Raw genomic sequence first — 20,843 nt, 5'->3', positions numbered from 1 at the left:
CAGAGAACTGTCAGAAATAGCGGAGCTCACTGCAGGGACACTTTTGCCGGCTGATCGGGAAATATTCGATTCGCGCACCCGAAGTAGGCAAAATTTCGGATTCGACGCGAATCGAATATTTCCTGAAATTCGTATCGAATTCCGGTTCGCCTGGTTCGATTCGCTCATCTCTATTAATAACCTATGTGCCTCTGACGCTATGAGGCTTTCCCTGATCTGCCTCCATGTAGACCCCAGGAACCCATCTCTTTCCTCTCCTGTCTCCTCCCTCTCTTTTCTCTCCTTCCCTTCACAACGCAGAAGGCAGCCTTGGTTTCCTGGCTATCCGTTCATATCCTCTGTTAGCACTTGGATGAGCAAGTTATTTTACCGACTATTCCCAGGCTTGATTGTATTGCTTCTATCATAATGGGAACAGTTTGACTTCTCCACCTTGTTTGCCATTGTATACTTGAGCATGCAACCTTTGGAGACCAGATTTACTACAACTCATAATCCCACTTTATTATTTACTTGTATGCGAACGTAAATTTACTTTTGTAATATTTTCTGCACATCCTTCCACTCAAGTGCCTTTGTGCCAGGGGCGGACTGACAACTCATGGGGCCCCCGGGCAATAGGGGATCATGGGGCCCCTGTGTCCTTGCTCAAACTCAAAAAAGCCTATGAAAAAGGTACCAGGAGCATCTCATGGGGTCCCCTACTGACCCTGGGCCCTCAGGCAGTGCCCGAGTTTCCAAATGGCCAGTCCGCCCCTGCTTTGTGCTATTGTTATTTGTAACTTGTAGAACTCAGTAACTACACTGAACAAGAGAAAGGGGTCCAGCCCCTAAACATGTCCCCTTGGCAATAAACTGCTACCTATCACAGGAAGTAAATCTTGTGCACATTTCAGGCCTTCTGCGCTGGCTGTCGGACGTGTGCTCTGGCATAGACTTTCTCTTTCCAAATGTGGGAGTTAGTCACCTTTTCCACAGCCTCTGGAGAGGACATAACAGTGAGCTGTCATTTAACCACTTCCAGTCCGGACACTTTCACCCCCTTCCTGTCCAGGGCAATTTTCAGCTTTCAGCGCTATCTCATTTTGAATGACAATTTCACGGTCATGCAATACTGTACCCATATGAATTTTTTACCATTTTTTTGAGACAGATAAAGCTTTATTTTGGTGGTATTTATTCACCGCTGGGATTTTTATTTTTTTACTATGTAAATGAAAAAGTCCAAAAATTTTGAAAAAAAGTGTTTTTTTTATAAAATGTTGCAAATAAATAATATTTCATCATAAATCTTGATTCCGTTATTTTTTTAGTAAAAAAAAAAATCCAAATTAGTTTATAACCAAAAATTATGATTTTTAAACATTTTTTTTTACATTTTTATTTTAGTTTTTTTATATTATTATTTTTTATTTTTGTTTTTTTTTTACATACTGTCACCCTAGCAGTGCAGTGTCACCATGGTGGCACTGTACTACTTGTGGGGGGTGATGATGATTTTTTTTTTTTTTACACTGATTGCTTTTACACCCATATAGGATGTAAAAGCAATCATTTCTCTTTCTCTCTGTCTGCATTCTTGCGGTCATTGAGAAGTACTGAGTGAGCTGTGATTAGTCACAGCATGTCACATGGTACAAGGCTGTTGTGAATAGCCTTGTACCATGTGACCTCTGTGATCATTCACAGATTTCACACGTAGTAAGCAATGATGTCACAAGTGACATCTTGCTTACTACTTTGCATGTGATCACTGATTCGCCAATCAGTGATCACATGATCGGGACCTCGTACAGAGGTCCCGTCCGACGATCGGTGTTTCACTGTGTCCGGAGGACACAGCGGGCACCGGATCGCGGTGCTGCGCGCTCCCAGAGAGCGTGCACAGCTAGAAAAGGCGGGTGCCGTTTATGAACGACAACCCGCCCCTGAACTGCCACCGCCCTGCCGTTTATAAACAGCGGCCGGACGGCAAGAGGTTAAGGTGCACTGGTGGCCCCAGTGTTAGGTTTCGGCTTTCTGTGGATCTGAGGCTGTGTGCAAAATATTCTTCTTATTGTGACACATGTAAGCGCAATCCTTTGTGTTTTATTTCATTGTATTTAAGTGCGCCAGATTATGCGCTTCACTTCTTTCTTACATTTTTTCTTTCAAGCTTTTTATTATTATTATTATTATTATACAGGATTTATATAGCGCCGACAGTTTGCTCAGCACTTTACATTATGGTGCGAGACAGTACACGAGACAGTACAGTAACAATACAGTTCAATACAAGAGGGGTTCGAGGGCCCTGCTCCTTGGAGCTTACAATCTAGGAGGGAGGGGAGAGTGATACAAGAGGTAATAACTGTGGGGGATGGAGTGGAGGATTTCAATATTAGCTGGGAGCAGGGTAGGCTTCCATGAAGATATAGGTTTTCAGAGTGCGCCTAAAAGTGAGCAGAGTAGGCGATAGTCTGATTGGGGTAGGGAGTTCCAGAGGATGGGGGAAGCCCTGGAGAAGTCCTGGAGATGAGCATGGGAGGAGGAAACAAGGGAGCTAGAGAGTAGGAGGTCTTGTGAGGAGCGGAGAGTACAGTTTGGGTGATATTTGGAGACAAGATCGGTGATGTACTTTGGAGCAGTGTTGTGAACGGCTTTATACGTCAGTGTTAGCGTTTTGAATTTTATCCGTTGGGCAATTGGAAGCCAGTGGAGGGATGGGCAGAGAGGGGTGGTGGTCACTGAATGGAGGCCAGTGGAGGGATTGGCAGAGAGGGGTGGAGGACACTGAGTGGAGGCCAGTGGAGGGATTGGCAGAGAGGGATGGAGGACACTGAGTGTAGGCCAGTGGAGGGATTGGCAGAGAGGGATGGAGGACACTGAGTGGAGGCCAGTGGAGGGATTGGCAGAGAGGGATGGAGGACACTGAGTGGAGGGCAGTGGAGGGATTGGCAGAGAGGGGTGGAGGACACTGAGTGGAGGCCAGTGGAGGGATTGGCAGAGAGGGATGGAGGACACTGAGTGGAGGCCAGTGGAGGGATGGCAGAGAGGGGTGGTGGTCACTGAATGGAGGGCAGTGGAGGGATTGGCAGAGAGGGGTGGAGGACACTGAGTGGGGACAGTGGAGGGATTGGCAGAGAGGGATGGAGGACACTGAGTGGAGGCCAGTGGAGGGATTGGCAGAGAGGGGTGGCAGATACGGAACAGTTAGTAAGGTGGATGAGTCTGGCAGCAGCATTCATGATGGACTGGAGTGGGGATAGCCTGCAATGAGGTAAGCCAATGAGGAGGGAGTTACAGTAGTCGAGGCGTGATATAATAATGGAGTGAATGAGTTTTAAGCTTTTCCATTAATGCCTATAGAGAAAAGATATGAATGGCAATACTGAACTGAAATGAGGACAGGTGGTTGTAAGCCACAGCTCTTTAATGGGTTATCTGTTGTGCCGATTCTAGTACAAGGGAGTATAGTGAGAATTGGAGGGAGGCTGTAAGCCCTAGCTTGTTTAGAAGCACAGTTATCCTCTATGCAGGGCAGCGCTTCTGTAGTAACTATGTGATAACCAACAATTCACCAGCAAGCTTACCACCCAAACTTTGTCATTTTGGAAAAAAAATTGGTGATTTAATATAGTACTAAATTGCACAAATTAGCTTTTTTTTCTATATGGAACGCTTCACGAATTTGTGCGTCATCCTTGCGCAGGGGCCATGCTAATCTCTGTACCGTTCCAATTTTAGTATATGTGCTGCCGAAGCAATCACGCACAAATTACCTTTTGATGAATAATTTCCTATTTTTTCAAATTAAACGATCAACATGTATTACATTGCTTGTATTATATAAGTGTGTTGTAGTACCATTTATTTTCAATGGTACTCTAATGCAATAAAGCAACACATCTGTGTTGCAGTATGCCACAATACATGTACACAGGGGCGGACTGACAACTCATGGGGCCCCCGGGCAATAGGGGATCATGGGGCTCCTGTGTTCTTGCCCAAACTCAAAAAAGCCTATGAAAAAGGTACCAGGGGCATCTCATGGGGCCCCCTACTGACCCCAGGCCCTTGGACAGTGCCCGAGTTTCCAAATGATCAGTCCGCCCCTGCATGTACATTGTATTTAAAAAAATGGAAGGGTTCAGTTTGGGCCACATTGGGGCGTGTCAGCAGCCCATTCAAAATGAATAGCTTATTTTATCGCTATGAATATTAGCGCCTGACTTAACCACTTGCCCTCCCGAGGATTTACCCCCCTTAATGACCAGGCCTCTTTTTGCTACTCGGCGCTGCACTAATTCAACTAAAAATAAACAAAAAAATTTTGAAGAAAAACAATATTTTTTACTTTCAGCTTTAAAAAATATATAGTAAACTCAAAGTTAGTTATAAATTTAGGCCAAAATGTATTCTGCTCCATGTTTTTAGTAAAAAAAATCCCAATAAGTGTATATTGATTGTTTTGTGTGACAGTTATAGCGTCTACAAAGTATGATACTGCAATTTACGCCATTTTTTTGCTATACAGAGCTGCGCTAGTTTAATGGACAATTGCGCGGTCATGCAATACGGTACATAAATTAAATTTACATCCTTTTTTTCCCCACAAATTGAGCTTTCTTTCGGTGCTATTTGATTACCTGTGCGGTTTTTATTTTTTGCGCTATAAAAAAAGGCTGACAATTTTGAGGAAAAAAAACAATATTTTGGACTTTTTGCTATAAAACATGTCCAGTAAAAAAAAATTTAAAAATCAAATTCAGTCATAAATTTCTACCAAAATGCATTCTGCGACATGTCTTTGCTACAAAAAAACCCAATACGTGTAAATTAATTGGTTTACGTGAAAGTTATAGCGTTTACAAATGGCGGGAAAGATACTGGGATTTTTAGTTTTTTATACTAATAATGGCGGCAATCAGCGACTTATGGCGGCGATCAGCAACTTATGGTGGCGATCAGCGACTTATGGCGGGACTGCGGCGGACATTCTGACATTGGGGGGTACTGACTTGGGGTCACTGACATCCCCAGTTACACCAATACAGTGATCAGTGCAAAAAAAAAAACACTGACACTGTACTAATGGCACTGGGGAGGAAGGGGTTAACTTTATTATTCAGGGAAAGGGATAACTGTGTGAGGGGAGTGTTTTACTAGGGGGCGGGGGGGTGTACTGCAGGGAACACCGCTGATCGGGAGAGAGAAACTCTTCTTTCCCGATCAGCGTGTCCTGGAGCTGTCAGGGAACTGACAGAAACCACAGCTACTGCAGCTGTGCTCTCTGTCAGCGATTGCCGCTAATCGCCGGGACATAGCCGGTAACGACCGGCTGTGACCCGGCGACTGACATCCGCGGCTGTGATCGGCGGGACAGATAGGGCGGCGGCGCGCCTCGCGCGCACCCCCTACCTGTTTACAAAACACACGTTTTAAAACGTGCTTTTGCCCAGCCGTGCCGCCCTGCCGCCGTATTTATACAGTGGCTGGGCGGCATGTGGTTAATGCACCACACAGGCATGATCGAGGCCTTAACTTTTTCACCATTGAAATCTTAGTTCCTGCAACATACTGCATGACTACATGAAACTGAATAAGTAATGAACATTCAAAGATGGTAAAACCAATCCAAAAAAAAACTGAATGGAGTGTGTTATTTTGAATTTAAAAAGACCTTACCTTTCACAATACAAAAATGCTGTTTTTAATAATTAACGAACATAGTTGCAAAGATGGTAAATCTGAACAATTATGAATGTTATTTTGAATTTCCTAAAATCTTTTGCAGATTGTGTGCAATTCTTGCTCTGAGAGCCGTGGTCCTTATGCCGTAGATCAGAGGGTTAGCAGTAATAGATGTACTCATACCGCTCATAGAGATGACAACATGGGCAACAGTTGGGAGAGAACTGCTGCTTAGTCTGTACCTCAAGGTAATAAACATAGATCCAACCATAAAAATAGAAAAGGCAATTACATGAGTCACCAACGTTTGGGCGGCTTTCTGAGAGGCTTCCCCAGGAAGTTTAAGACAGATGACAATCGTCCTTATGTAACAATAAATGATCACAGACATTGAACTACTCAGGATGAATGCAGTCCACATTATTCCATAGACATTACTAACTGTGATATCACCGCAAGAAAGTTGTAGTAGGGACATGGTCTCACAGTAGACATTGTTGATTTTGACTCCACAAAAGGTCAGCCTTGCTGTTAACAGTACAACCCCACATACTCCCATAAGAACAAGAATCCATATGGCAAGTAGTAACTTTTGACTCGTCAAGTTTGTCATCAGCATTGGATACCTCAGAGGATGACCTACCGCCAAATATCGATCATACACTATAGCAGTGAAAGTAAAAACTTCAGCAGCTGCGTAAGTCTGGATGCAGTAGGCCTGAAACAGACATCCGGAGAGAGAAATAGTTGAATTTTTAGACAATAAATCAATCAGTAGCTTTGGGAGGTAAGCTGAACTCCCAAACATCACATTGAAGACCAACCCACATATAAAGATGTACATCGGTTCATGCAAGTTCTCCTCTGTCCAGGTTACATAGACAATCATTAAACTCACAAATAATGAAGTTGAATATACTGCAAACGCAAGCAGAGCGTATACGTATCTAAATGGTTCCATTTCGACAAGCCCCAAAAGGACAAAATTGGTGTAAGTTATCGATATGTTCTCCATGGATAGAACCATGGATAGACTTTATTTCTTGCAGCACACAGTAGGCAATAACATCAATTTCAATCTGGATAATATTAAGGAAACAAGAAGACATATTCTTCTGTGGATACTTTAAATGGGATTCCCACTACATGACTTTTCTCTTGAATTCTAAATAATTATATCAGAAGACTGAAATTCCAATCCAGCAAAGCTTTTATAGGTGAAGCTTTGCTTTGAATTAAGATGGCACTTTTGCAGCAACTGCAACAAAGCCTTCCATTGGGACCATTAGCTGTCACAGTTGGTTTCTTAATTAGTGTCACAAATGTATTTAGTCATGGCTACATGAAGCTGAACGTTAAAGAAAAAACAATCTGTTCATTTTTTTTAATTTTTTGAACAGCTATAATAAAATAATTTTCATTGTATATTTAACAGAACAAAGGGAATCAAATATGAGACATTTATTATACATGTTAACTCACATTCCCAACTGGAATAAAATGGTACTATCACGAAAACGTATGCATTGTATCCCAATTTTCAAATAGCAAGCTTCAATGGTGGACAGGAACAGCCTGGTTAACTGACTTCTGGAAGATTTTATTTATTTTATTTATTTATTTCAGGTACTTATATAGCGCTGTCCATTTAAGCAGCACTTTACATATATATTGTACATTCACATCAGTCCCTAACCCTCAAGGGGCGTACAACCTAAGCTCCCTAACTCACATTCATACATACACATACTAGGGACAATTTAGACAGGAGCCAATTAACCTTCCAGCATGTCTTTGGAGTGTGGAAGGAAACCGGAGTACCCGGAGGAAACCCACGCAGGCACAGGTTTTACCCCATTCATGACCAGGCCATTTTTTTTGCTATTCATCACCGAGCTATTTTAACTGGCAATTGCGTGATCATGCAACATTGTACGCAAATAAAATGTAATCATTTATTTTCACACAAATAGAGCTTTCTTTTAGTGGTATTTGATCACCATTGTTTTCTTTTTATTTTTTGCTATATAAACAAAATGAAAAAAAACAATTAAAAAAAAAAATTTGTGAAAGAATGGGTCACTCTCAGGAGCTCAGTGACGCCAAGCGTGGTCCCATGATAGGTTGCCATCTGTGCAATAAGTCCATCCGTGACATTTCCTGGCTACTAAATATTCCACGCTCAACTGTTAGTGGGATCATAACAAAGTGGAAGCAACTGGGAACAGCAGCAACTCAGCCACCAAGTGGTAGGCCACGTCACATGACAGAGCGGGGTCAGCGCATGCTGAAGCGCAGAAGTCACCAACTATCTACAGAGTCAATAGCTAAAGACCTCCAAACTTGGTGTGGCCTTCAGATTTGCAGAGATTCAGATTAGTACAACAACAGTGCGTAGAGAGCTTCATGGAATGGGTTTCCATTGCCGAGAAGCTGCATCCAAGCCTTACATCACCAAGTGCAATGCAAAGCGTCGGATGCAGTGGTGTAAAGAATGCCGCCACTGGACTCTAGAGCAGTGGAGACGTGTTTTCTGGAGTGACCAATCACTCTGCTCTGTATGACAATGGACTTGTCTGGGTGTCAGGAATGGACTTGTCAATAGTGGTGGGACTCACCTGCCTTGTGGGCTGCAGTACCAGAGCTGGCCAGCGGGTGCGCTCAACAACCAGAGGTTCACTTCGGCAATTAGCCATCACCTGGGGCTGATTGCAGGTGGTGTATTTAAGGGATGGCCAGACTTGCAGTCGGTGCCTTGGTGTGTGTTTTTCCATGGGTCCCTGTATCTTGTAACCTGCATTCCTGTTCCTGTTCCTGCCTGACTTGTTGCCGACCCTGCCTGATCCTGACCTCTGCTGACTTCTGTTTGATCCCTGGCTTGTGACCCTGACCATTCTCTGCCTGACTCCCTGTACCTACCTGTCCGTTAGTTGCTGTACCCGGCTCGTGACCTGACTACTCTCCGCCTGCTCCTCCTGTACCTACCTGCCCGATAGTTATCGACCCGGCCTGCCTGACTACGTTGTGCTCTATATGTGTATGTACCTGTGTATCTATATCAGTTTAGGTTTGGGTTTGTTTCACCTTGTTGTATGTATTTGTGTTAGCTTGGGGTTTGGTGCACTGCGTTTATATTTGTATTGTTAGTCTCAATAAATTATATTATTTACTATATCTGAGGCCTACGCTTCCCTGTGTCAGTCCACACACTTCTGGTCACACCCGCATCCCTGACACTGGGTTTGCTGGTTGCCAGGAGAACGGTGCTTGCCTGACTGCATTGTGCCAAGTGTAATGTTTGGTGGAGGGGGGATTACGGTGTGGGGTTGTTTTTCAGGGTTTTGACTTGGCCCCCTAGTTCCAGTGAAGGAAACTCTTAAGGCATTAGCATACCAAGACATTTTGGCCAATTTCATGCTCCCAACTTTGTGGGAAGAGTTTGGGGATGGCCCCTTCCTGTTCCAACATTACTGTGCACCAGTGCACAAAGCAAGGTCCATAAAGACATGGAGGAACGAGTTTGGGGTGGAGGAACTTGACTGGCCTGCACAGAGTCCTGACCTCAACCCCATAGAACGCTTTTGGGATGAATTCAAGTGGAGACTGTGAGCCAGGCCTTCAGTGCCTGACTTAAAAAAATGCTCTTCTGGAAAAATGAGACTGGGATGTCATTAAAGTTCATGTGTATGTAAAGGCAGGCGTTCCAATACTTTTGGCAATAAAGTGTATATATTTTACTTTCTGTTATAGAACATATCCAATAAAATCAAATAGTTTCATAAATGTAAGCCAAAATGTATTCTGCTACAAGACATTGGTAAAAAAATTCTCCATAAATGTATATTAATTGATTTGTGTGAAAGTTATATATGTACACTACAGCATATGATAATTGATCAATCCTAATGTACTGATAGCCTATCTTATTTCTTGAGGCCCTTAAAATTCCAGGACAATACAAATATCTCCCAAATGACCCCTTTTTGGAAAGTAGACAGTCTGAGGTATTTAGTAAGAGGCATGGCGAGTTTTTGAAGTTGTAATTTTTTGTAATTTTTTTGGAAAATAAAGAAATTAAATAAAATGTGTTTTTTTTCACCAGAGCTACTGACTGGTGACAGTTTGTTAAAAAAAAAAAAACACAGTATGTACACTGTATTTATGTGTCTATATATATATATATATATATATATATATATATATATAATTATTTTTTTTTCGACATTTTAAAAAATGTTTTACATGCTTTCATCAGAGTAGTTCAGTGCCATCATAGTGATACTGTACTACTCTGGGGGGGGGGAGGTGATCAGGGATTTTTTTTTTCCTTACACCATTTACACTGATGATCACTGTAACAGCAATATTTTGAACTGTCATGAATAGGATACATTCATAACACCTGTAATTATCATGTGTTGTAATTGGCCCACAGCTATCACATGGTACAGGGTGCTGTGATTGGCCAAGGTACCATGTGATAGTTGTGGCCCAACTTCAGCATCACTATAGGAATCACCCGGCTAATCAAAGCAGCTGGGTTTTGGGAGCCACGATCCTCTGTGTTTGTCGTGGGAGCAGCACACTGTCTGCCCTCATCTGGATGACATATATTTATGTCATCCAGCCTGCCTGTGCCAGTCGCCTGCAGTAAATTTACTTTGGGCAGGCAGCAACTGAATATTGCATAGATTAATGCAAATTGGGGCTTTTCCAAAGGAGAGCGGATCTCCTGCATGACTATTCTAAGTGAAGCACAAAGGGAACCAAGAGGTCCAAGTTAGGGTCCCAAGGAATTGGGAAGAGGTTGAGGCTTCTCTCCTATTAATCTGTTTACCAGGTTCTTCTGAGCAAATATAAGGCGAAGAGGATCACTGGCTTCTTCACCTGCTGTATTGCTAAAAATATATATCCGCATCTGGAAAGGCAATAACAGGATATTCACATCAGAGAGGCAATAACAAACCTTGCAGCTTTCATGCTAAATTTTGGAATGTAAAATTATTTGTTGAGGAATTTGAAGGCCACAGTTGGATGAATATCTATGGGTTTGGTCCCAAGAATAGGTTTGAAACCCTGTTTTGTAAAAGTTTTTAACCATAAGATTCTGTTCAGGTGAATGGATTAGAGCCATTCTGGAAATTTATCTCATTATGTGTTCTAGAGCATCCATACAACATAGCAAGGTAGAAGGTACTGTAGTTGCTGTAATTGCTTAGAGGAGACTGTAAAATATCAAATTGTCTCGATATTTTGTTAACTTACAGTTGTGGCCAAAATTATTCAACCCCCACTGAAATTGAGTGTTTTGGCCAGTTTGACATTGCTTTTGATCATTCAGTCATCTTGCTTACATTTACATTAAAGAGGCACTTGTAGGTCAGACAAATATAACATAACAGTTATAATGAAATAACCACAAATGTCTTTTCTGTGCTCACAGCATTATCAGTTTTATTCAACCCCCAAGTGACATTCAATCTTAGTACTTAGTACAGCATCCTTTTACAGTTATAACAGCTTTTAAACGTGAAGCATAGCTTGACACAAGTGTCTTGCAGCGATCTACGGGTATCTTCGCCCATTCTTCATGGGCAAAGGCCTCCAGTTCAGTCACATTCTTAGGCTTGCGCACTGCAACTGCTTTCTTTAAGTCCCACCAGAGGTTCTCAATCGGATTTAAGTCTGGTGACTGCGATGGCCACTCCAAAATGTTCCAGCCTTTCCTCTGCAACCATGCTCTAGTGGACTTGGAGGTATGCTTGGGATCATTGTCCTGTTGAAAGGTCCAACGTCTCCCAAGCCTCAGGTGTGTGACGGACTGCATCACGTTTCCATCCAATATCTCCTGGTACTGAAGAGAATTCATGGTACCTTGCACACGCTGAAGCTTCCCTGTACCTGCAGAAGCAAAACAGCCCCAAAGCATGATTGACCCTCCACCATGCTTCACAGTAGGCAAGGTGTTCTTTTCATCATAGGCCTTGTTCTTCCTCCTCCAAACATAGCGTTGATCCATGGGCCCAAACAGTTCTAATTTTGTTTCATCAGTCCACAGAACACTATCCCACAACTTTTGTGGTTTGTCCACATGGCTTTTGGCATACTGCAGTCGACTCTTCTTATTCTTTGGAGACAGCAAGGGGGTACGCCTGGGAGTTCTGGCACGGAGGCCTTCATTACGCAGTGTGCGTCTTATTGTCTGGGCTGAAACTTCTGTACCCACATCTGACAAATCTTTTCTCAGTTCCTCAGCAGTCACACGGGGACTTCTCTCCACTCTACGCTTCAGGTAGCGCACAGCAGTCGAAGTCAGCATCTTCTTTCTGCCACGACCAGGTAGCGTTTCAACAGTGCCCTTTGCCTTGAATTTGCGAATGATGCTTCCTAAGGTGTCTCTTGGTATGTTTAACATCTTTGCAATCTTCTTATAGCCATTGCCCTTCCTGTGAAGAGAAATCACCTCTTCTCTTGTCTTCCTGGACCATTCTCTTGCCTTCACCATGTTTGTAACCACACCAGTAAATGTCTAGAAGGAGCTGAGTATCACAGTCATTTTAAAGCTGCCTAATTGGTGCTTATTATGCTTGATTGCTGCTCGGTGACATCCACAGGTGTTTTCAATACCTGATGGAAAGCACCTGTATGAACCTCTGTTCTTCAGAGTGGTAGTCTTTAAGGGGTTGAATAATTGTGGCAATGAAGAAACCACATAAGAACCATTTACTACTGTATTACATAAACAATTGATGTCATTTTAGTTGCATTTGGGTAGTTACAACGTCCTTGTAGGATTTGATTCTGAATACAATTCCAAATGTACACTATAGTCCCTAAACCCCTTTACAGCATTGGGGGTTGAATAATTTTGGCCACAACTGTATATTGGTGAGAAAAGTCCAAAATAGAAATTCCTTCCAGCTCTTGCATAAACTCAGGATCAGGAGTGGACTGACAACTCATGGGGCCCCCGGACAATAGGGGATCATGGGGCCCCTGTGTCCTTGCCCAAACTCAAAAAAGTCTATGAAAAAGGTACCAGGGGCATCTAATGGGGCCCCCTACTGACCCTGGGCCCTCGGGCAGTGCCCGAGTTTCCAAATGGTCAGTCCGCCCCTGCTCAGGATTCAATAATAATAATAATAATTGCATAAAATTGCAAATAAAATATTGAAATACAGGATGTTATGTTCTTGAGAATATTGAAGATATTGAGATAAAAATTGTGTGTATAATTATGTGGTTGTGTTATGAGTCTGTGGGCTCCTTAGCCCAACTTGTAATCTCCTCCAAGTTTCAATTTAAAAGGCTTCCTAAAAAGTCTTTGTTCTGCTCTATAAGGAGCAATTCAGCCCCCACCTTCTCCTAAAAGTGAGCTAGTTTTCCTTTCTGTTTCTTTTAGTCCCACAATGATATCTGGTGACAGATGTATTGAACAAACCTTCAGTCTTGCTCCCCCTCCCCTAGGCCAAAGTCTGGAATTTAATCCTTGGGACCTCTAATCAGAACTTCACTGACATTCCATCTAGTCAGGGGGGATGGGTTACAAATATATATATATATATATATATCCCAAACGTATACTTAATATAAAGTTATATCATACATAAATATCCTAATCAAGAAATATTACAGTATACATCTTGTATGCTTAACGTGTATGTAATAAATTCTTACAATCCTCCTAATAGTGGAATTTTAGCTCTTACCCACAGAGATGGGGGGAGGAAAACTTGCTACCACATGTTGCTAGAATATACAGAAAAAAAATCAAGATATATATTCACATACATATGTATTCACAAATTCACATAGACCATACAAGTCTGTTTATCTTACTTTTCCTAATCTGGAACAAATAGAAATATAGCTCTGTGACGGGAGTGACTTTTGGGGGTGGGGGGACCCCTGTCTCAGCTCCCCATGTTCCCATTATGTGTAAGTCACCCTGTGCCTGTTAGGGGTACAAGGTGAAATGTTCTAATATTGGTGTGGGGATTGTTCATTGTTCTCTGCCATGTGGTTGTCCCATTGTTCTATTATGTGTCTTGCTTGAGAGCAAACTATTATGGGATGTATGGATTTGTGTATGGTCTATTGCCATGTGGTGTATCCCATTGTTCTATTGTGTCTTGCTTGCCTGCAAACTATTATGGGATGTATTTGTTCCTGTATTGTCTACTGCCATGTGGTGTATCCCATTGTTCTATTGTGTGTCTTGGTTTGGTGGGGGGTGTTTCCAGCAGCCCTTTCCCCTGATGGGACGGCCTGCTGATGTGTTTCCTGTTACTGGTTGTATTGCCCCGCCCTGTGTATATATCTTGTGTTTGTGTTAAAATAAAGCAGTCTACTTCCTGTCTTAAGAAGCCTGGTGCTGTCTCGTCCTGTATGGTCAGCGGTGGGGTTCGTGGATCGTGTTCGGACAGGGAAGCGGGAGTTTAACGGAAATACCCAAGTGTAGTCTGGATCTGGTTCTGTTACAAGCTCAATTATTCTATTACGATCCAACACATTTATACATATGTCAGTAATGTTAATAAGCAGATATTAGATATTAGGTTATGGAAGGCTTCTAACAGAGACATGACCCTGGAAATCAGGGTTGTATTGATCACTGCCCTAGTCCAGTTAGCTGCAGCTTGACATACCAAAATTGTAGCAAGGTCTGGCTGCAGAGCTGGGCCTACAAGGGTAAAGAGAACCTTTAAAGTAGAATTCCAAACAAGACCTAACTAACCCCCTCCTAACACCTATTCTGACCTGTGTACGAAAAATATATATACTTAACTACAGTATTTTCAGGCCTCTGTGGTTCAGACACGTGGTCCTGCTCCCCTATGTCAAGCAGCAGCGACTACAGAGAAGAAGAGGGAGCGCCAACAACAAATGGGCCATGGGAACATATGGGTGACATCACCACTCCCAGGCAATCCAGCCATTTTTAGGAGCCCTCTCCTCTCCCTTGCAGCTGCCACTGTCTGACAAAGGGGAGATCTTGTAACCAGATCAGAGCAGCCTGAAAATAGGTAAGTATATACATCTTTCTTACACAGGTTAGTCAACATATAGTAGGTGTTAGAACAAGTTACAGAGCATTTTTAAGATTTGTTTGGTTTTGCCTGGGATTCTATTTTAAAAACATTTTAAAATTCACTATCTGCAGAATCTTTTAATGAAGGAACACCTAAAACTGATTCAGTGAAATGTATTTTTCAGACTGAAATGGCAGGATCTAATACCAGAACAGACCATGTTTTAGAAAATTATTTTTCCATTGAATAGAGCTCAACAATAATTTGTTGGAGTGTGAAAATTATCTCCGGATTGACCCAACCGTCATAAATTGCCCATTCTATTTGCTCATAGATTGGGAATGTCTTTTCGATTTTGCAGGTCACTTTGTACCCAAAGGGGAAAGGCGGGATGGAGGAAAATCAAGTGTAACAATGCTGGGGCTGTGCATATCCACCATTGCAAGCATGTTGCATGAAGTCCCTGCTTCAGGTCTTAACCACTTCCCATTCGGCGACAGGTCACAGCAACGCAGGTGCAGTGATGACCAAGATATCATTTTTTCCAGCCAGCGATTTCCTTCAAGGTAAAAGCAATGCTATGGAGCCACTGGATTACTTTTACAGGCAGCAAGAGGGTCTCTTCCTACCGCCACCACCTTTACCAGGCTCTCCTGAGCAATCGGGAAGCCCAGTAAGGATGTGACTGGTGGCATCTAGTTCCTGGGACACAGTGAGATGAACTGATGTTGTTCCTCTCACTGCCTGATGTCAGAATCTGGAACCAATCAGGATTTTGTCACTTTAGGTTTTGGTTCTTTTTTTATTTGCCCATACCGTCCAGTGAAGCAGCATATGTGCCGAATCAGCTGCATTCGTGGCCAGAGGGAGATCTCGGGTCTAATTTACCCTAGATCTCTCCATAAAGAAGACCTGTCATTTCCCATGTAGTCACAAGGGATGTTGTTCATCCCTTGTGATAGCAATAAAGTTGATTTAAAAAAATATTTTTTAATAAAATAAATAAAAAATAAAAAAATAAGAATTAAAGCTCCCCCCCACTCACACACAAATGCGAATGCATGTGTTGGTCCCACACACACATTTGTAAATGGTGATCACACCACACATGAGGTATTGCCACGAACGTCAAAGTGAGAACAATAATTCTAGATTCAGACCTCCTCTATAACTTTAAAATGGTAACCTCTAAAAACTTTTAAAAATCAGCAATTGGAATGCGCTAAATATATCAAAATTAACATCACAAATAATATGTGTATAAAAGTCCCAACATCTTAAATACAAAAAAATCTCCAGTGAAAATAATCCATAAATTCCGTGCATATAAGTGTATAGAAAAAATGTCCAACACCCCAAACAAAAATTCTTCTTTAAACATATAAATCCACCGTGCTTTATCCACCACCAAATGAATGGAATAAACTCACCAGAGCTCAATGCTGATTAGATTATAAATCAGCACAAGCGTGTTTGCTCTGGGAGCGATGAGAGTAAGTAGATCATGAAGCAGCACTCTATAGTATAGACACTTCCAGATATCAGGAACAATACTCTGCAGTGACTTTTGAGGTATGGCCAAGACTCCTTATATAACGATCATCCTCCAAATGTATAGTAATATCACTCAAAAATAAAGAAAAGGCATGATGGTGCAGCAAGTAAGAACCATTAAAACTTTTTATTGCAATTTCATCTTACTCACAAAATAAAGTGTCCACCTGACACTGGTATAGCAAGCGATCAGATACACGGAATGGACGAGCCCCGTTCACCGCGGACACCTCGCCGACAGCTCCAGGGAACGTCCTGACGTCATCCAATAGGCTCCGCCCTACGCGTTTCGTCACTCTGACGTCCTCACGGAGCGTCTCTGACCAATCAGAAACAGATTTCATGAGGGTGGCCTGAGGGTCCTATGTCCTCTAGTGGGCCCTATGCTGACTGCCTGGCACCATAGAGCTTGATTGGCATTTGTCATTGAACACCAGATTGGCAGGTCCACCACTGGCACCCTGTGCTTTTCAAAAATGAGAGCAGGTTCACCCTGAGCACATGTGACAGACATGAAAGGGTCTGGAGAAGCCGTGGAGAACATTATGCTAGCTGTAACATCATTTAGCATGACTGCTTTGGTGGTGGGTCAGTGATGGTCTGGGGAGGCATATCCATGGAGGGACTCACAGACCTCTACAGGCTAGACAATGGCACCCTGATTGCCATTAGGTATCAGGATGAAATCCTTGTCCCTTTGTCAGACCCTACACTGGTGCAGTGGGTCCTGGATTCCTTCTGGTGCACGACAATGCCCGGCCTCATGTGGCAAGAATATGCAGGCAGTTCCGGGAGGATGAAGGAATTGATACCATTGAATGGCCCCCACGCTCGCCTGACCTAAATCCCATAGAACACCTCTGGGATATCATGTTTTGGTCCATCCGACTCCACCAGGTTCCACCTCAGACTGTTCAGGAACTCAGTGATGCCCTGGTCCAGATCTGGGAGGAAATACCCCAGGACAATATCAGTCGTCTTATTAGGAGCATGCCCCGATATTGTCAGGTATGCAAACAAGCACATGGGGGCCATACAAACTACTAAGTACTATGTTGAGCTACTGCAATAAAATTTCAGCAAAATGGACTCGCCTGCTGCATCATTTTTTAACTTTGATTTTTGGGCTGTCTTTGAATTCAGTCCTCTGTAGGTTGATAATTTTAATTTCCATCAAACGATGGGGCATCCTTACATTCCTAACACATTACCCCGTACATATCAGTATAGATATGCAGCACAATATTTTTCCCCATTGAATTCTGATGTGTTTTTAAAGTGTTCCTTTAATTTTTTTTGAGTAGTGTATTTGGGGGTTCTAAGTAGTTTTCTAGCAAAGAATGATGTTTTTTACTTGTAGGGGAGGGATGTCAGAATTGATCTAGACTGGAGGTGGGGGAGAGGAGGAGTGTGGGGGAGACAAATCTTCTACAGCCTCATCTAACACTGCCTCTCGGTCTCATGCATTTCCTTCCATGTCTGTCTCATCAAGACTGGGCATAACAAGATCTATCATGGGTAGAGATGGTAGAGACAAAAATGGGGCCTAAGGTTTTGTCAGGTAGGCCACTTGTTATGTGTCTGAAATAGAGGAATGGATGCAGAGACTGATATTAAAATCGGGTCCTGCTTCATTGCTAGGAAAGCTCGGTCATTCTGAGTTTGAGTGTTGTGTGACCCTTGGGCAGAGTGAACATTTGTATTTCAAAAAAGTAGAAATCACAGTTGAATGTTTCTAAATGAAAAATAACGCACCTAGGGAAAAAGAATCCCTTGAGAGAGTAAAAACTTAGGGGTACAGTGGTTGCCAGCACTTATGAAGAAAAGGACGTAGGGGTACTTATGTCAGATGATTGCAAAATGAGCAGTGTGGCCAGGCAGTGGGGAAAGCAAATAGTATTCTAGGATGCATCAGTAGAGGGGTCACCAGCAGGAAGAAGTAGGTCCTGATTCCCAGATCTTTATATCTCTAGAGGGCTCACCAGCAGGAGAAAGGAGGTCCTGATCCCTCTATATAGATCTTTATATCTCTAGAGGGCTCACCAGCAGGAGGAATGAGGTCCTGATTCCTCTATATAGATCTTTATATCACTAGAGGGGTCACCAGCAGGAGGAAGGAGATCCTGATTCCCAGATCTTTATATCACTAGGGGGTCACCAGCAGGAGGAAGGAGGTCCTGATCCCTCTATATAGATCTTTATATCACTAGAGGGGTCACCAGCAGTAGGAAGGAGGTCCTGATCCCTCTATATAGATCTTTATATCACTAGAGTGGTCACCAGCAGGAGGAAGGAGGTCCTGATTCCTCTATATAGATCTTTAATTAGACCTCATTTAGAATACTGTGTCCAGTTCTGGAGACCTCACTTTCAAAAAGATTTTGATAAAACAGAACAAGTCCAGAGATGGGTAACAAACATTGTGAAAGGTCTGGGGGGATAAAATATATCAAGAGCGACTTCAGGAACTTATCATGTACAGTCTGGAGGAAAGTAGAGAAAGGGGAGACATGACTGAAACCTTTAACTACATCAAGGGGGTGAATAAGGTTCAGGAGGGCAGTATTTTCAACATGAAACCAAAATCAAAAACACGAGGACAGGACCTCAAACTAACTGGAGGAAAGTTCAAAACTAATCTCAGAAAGTACTATTTTACTGAAAGGGTAGTTGATGCTTGGAATAAACTTCCAGCCAGAGTGAGCCAGTCAACAGTAAATAGCTTCCAACATGCGTGGGACAAGGATAGATCAATACTCTATACAAAAAAGCCTGGACACGATGGACCACTCTTTTTCTGCCGTCACTTTTCTGTTTCAATTTCCATTGGCTCCCTTTCATCTGGTTTCTGCCATAGGTGAGATGATCCCCTGTGAGGTACTATAGCTAAAGTATGAATTATTGCTTCTGGCTCCTATACATGTAGTGCTATCCTGGAGGAGTCACTGGATTGTTTGAGTCCTCTTGCTTGGACCTGAGAATTGGAAAGCCTCCCTCAAGCACAGTGTGGGATGTTACACTTGTATGCATTTTTTAACATGTCACCACTTTTGGAATGATATGGATAACTGATCATCACTAAGCAACAATTGCACTTGGAAATAGGGCTTTTTTTCTATGGACTTCTTTGTTTTTGACTTATTTCTTTGTTGATTTAATTGTGTTTTTTACATATTGTTTTATTTTTTCACTTGCTGATTTTCATATGTATGATGCATTTATCTTAATGAGGTATTGACTGCAACATAGTTTGAGGCAATTCACATTTTGGGTGGACATATTCACTAATTCTGGTTTTCACACAAATGTTTCAGTTTGTATAGGTCACAAGTGGGTTTGCATCACAGTTTTATATTTAAGCACTGAACTGTTGGACAAATACTATAGGTAAAATGTGCATTATTGTTTATGGGTCCTACACATGTTGTGCCACCCCGGAGGAGCCCTGGATTGTTTGGGTCCTCTTGCTTGGACATGAGTAACCACCAAGAGGCTTGCAAACATTCAAAAGGGATTTATTAATGAATGATAGCCCTGTTAAAGAAATTGTTTTAGTCTAACAATACAGGCAGCTAAAGATGTTATTATAGGCAAGTACAAACAACGTCACATTAGAGGTCAGACTTTGCATAGAAATTACCTGTCTAGCGATGTCAGGCCTTACTTCATCCACTGGCTAAGGTGAAATTAGTTACCTTCCAGGGTGTTTGAAAAGCACCAAAAAAGCAATTTTTTTTTTTTTTTTTAAAGTCCGCAAACGTGCAAACTAGAACGAAAAACCCGTAAGTGTTTCACAAAAAAGTGCAAGTGCAAAAACACCACACAAAAAGTGCACTTAGGGGTGTGCTTTGTCCTACCCCCGAAGGGGTTGGACCACCACTCTGATCCCCCGGGGCACGAAGCTCCTGACAGGGACAAGGTTCCCATTTGGTCCTCCTGGCCAAAAGGCCTGGTGGACCACCGTTCCTTATGCCCAGCCGAAGCCGGACATCCAGTACTAGGCCAGGGGGTTCTCCCGAAGAGAAAACCCCCTAGGGACAGGGGAGGAAGGAACCAAAAGGCCACACATCCTCCCCCTAGACTTCAGGGCAGGCCCGAGGACCCACACCCTCCATCCTGTGAGAAAAACACACACATAAGTAAAAGTGACAAACGTGGGGTGAGAAAAATAAATAAATAATTAAATAATCTATAAAAATAATAAAAAAGTGGTCGTGCCCAAATTGTGCACTGACCAGGCCCTGAGGCCTGTAGCAAAAAAAATTGCCCAGGACTTGGCCAAAAGGCCCGGTCCTAGAGGCGCAGTGCAAAAAGTGTTTTAAACGCGTGCTCATTCACAACGTGGGGTCCCACACCCAAGTGCTACTCATAGCACCCCTGAGGCGACTACTCAGGGGGCACCGTGTTTGCGGACTCTCTGCCTTCCCAGCCCCTGGCCAGACCAAGGTAGATCCGTCCAAATCAGGAGGTACTGGGTCTTTCCAGTCTTCTCGAAGGAATTACTCCCAGGGCCCCAGCTTAACTCGTGGCGCTCCCCGGTTTCTGTCCCTCCGGTACTAGCCTTCCGGACCCCCATCATACCAG

General features: G+C 42.8%; 1 protein-coding gene and 1 non-coding gene across 2 annotated transcripts; both read right to left on the bottom strand.

The window, feature by feature from the left end:
• Positions 1–3,646: 3,646 nt before the first annotated feature.
• LOC149438422 (U6 spliceosomal RNA) lies at positions 3,647–3,750 on the bottom strand. The gene has a single exon (XR_016307921.1). It is a non-coding gene; the product is annotated as a U6 spliceosomal RNA (small nuclear RNA).
• A 1,996-nt stretch (positions 3,751–5,746) lies between these two features.
• Positions 5,747–6,688, bottom strand: LOC149438421 (olfactory receptor 6N1-like). Its single transcript, XM_089659939.1, has one exon. It carries the CDS (start codon positions 6,686–6,688, stop codon positions 5,747–5,749), a length of 942 nt encoding a protein of 313 aa, XP_089516065.1.
• Between the last annotated feature and the right edge of the window lie 14,155 nt (positions 6,689–20,843).

The sequence above is a fragment of the Staurois parvus genome, unplaced genomic scaffold (assembly GCF_062004578.1).
Source record: "Staurois parvus isolate SC_StPar_1 unplaced genomic scaffold, SC_StPar_1.0 ptg001192l, whole genome shotgun sequence".
Lineage (NCBI taxonomy): Eukaryota > Metazoa > Chordata > Amphibia > Anura > Ranidae > Staurois > Staurois parvus.
Note: the sequence above shows the minus strand (reverse complement) of the source record. Positions and strands in the feature narration are given on the sequence as shown.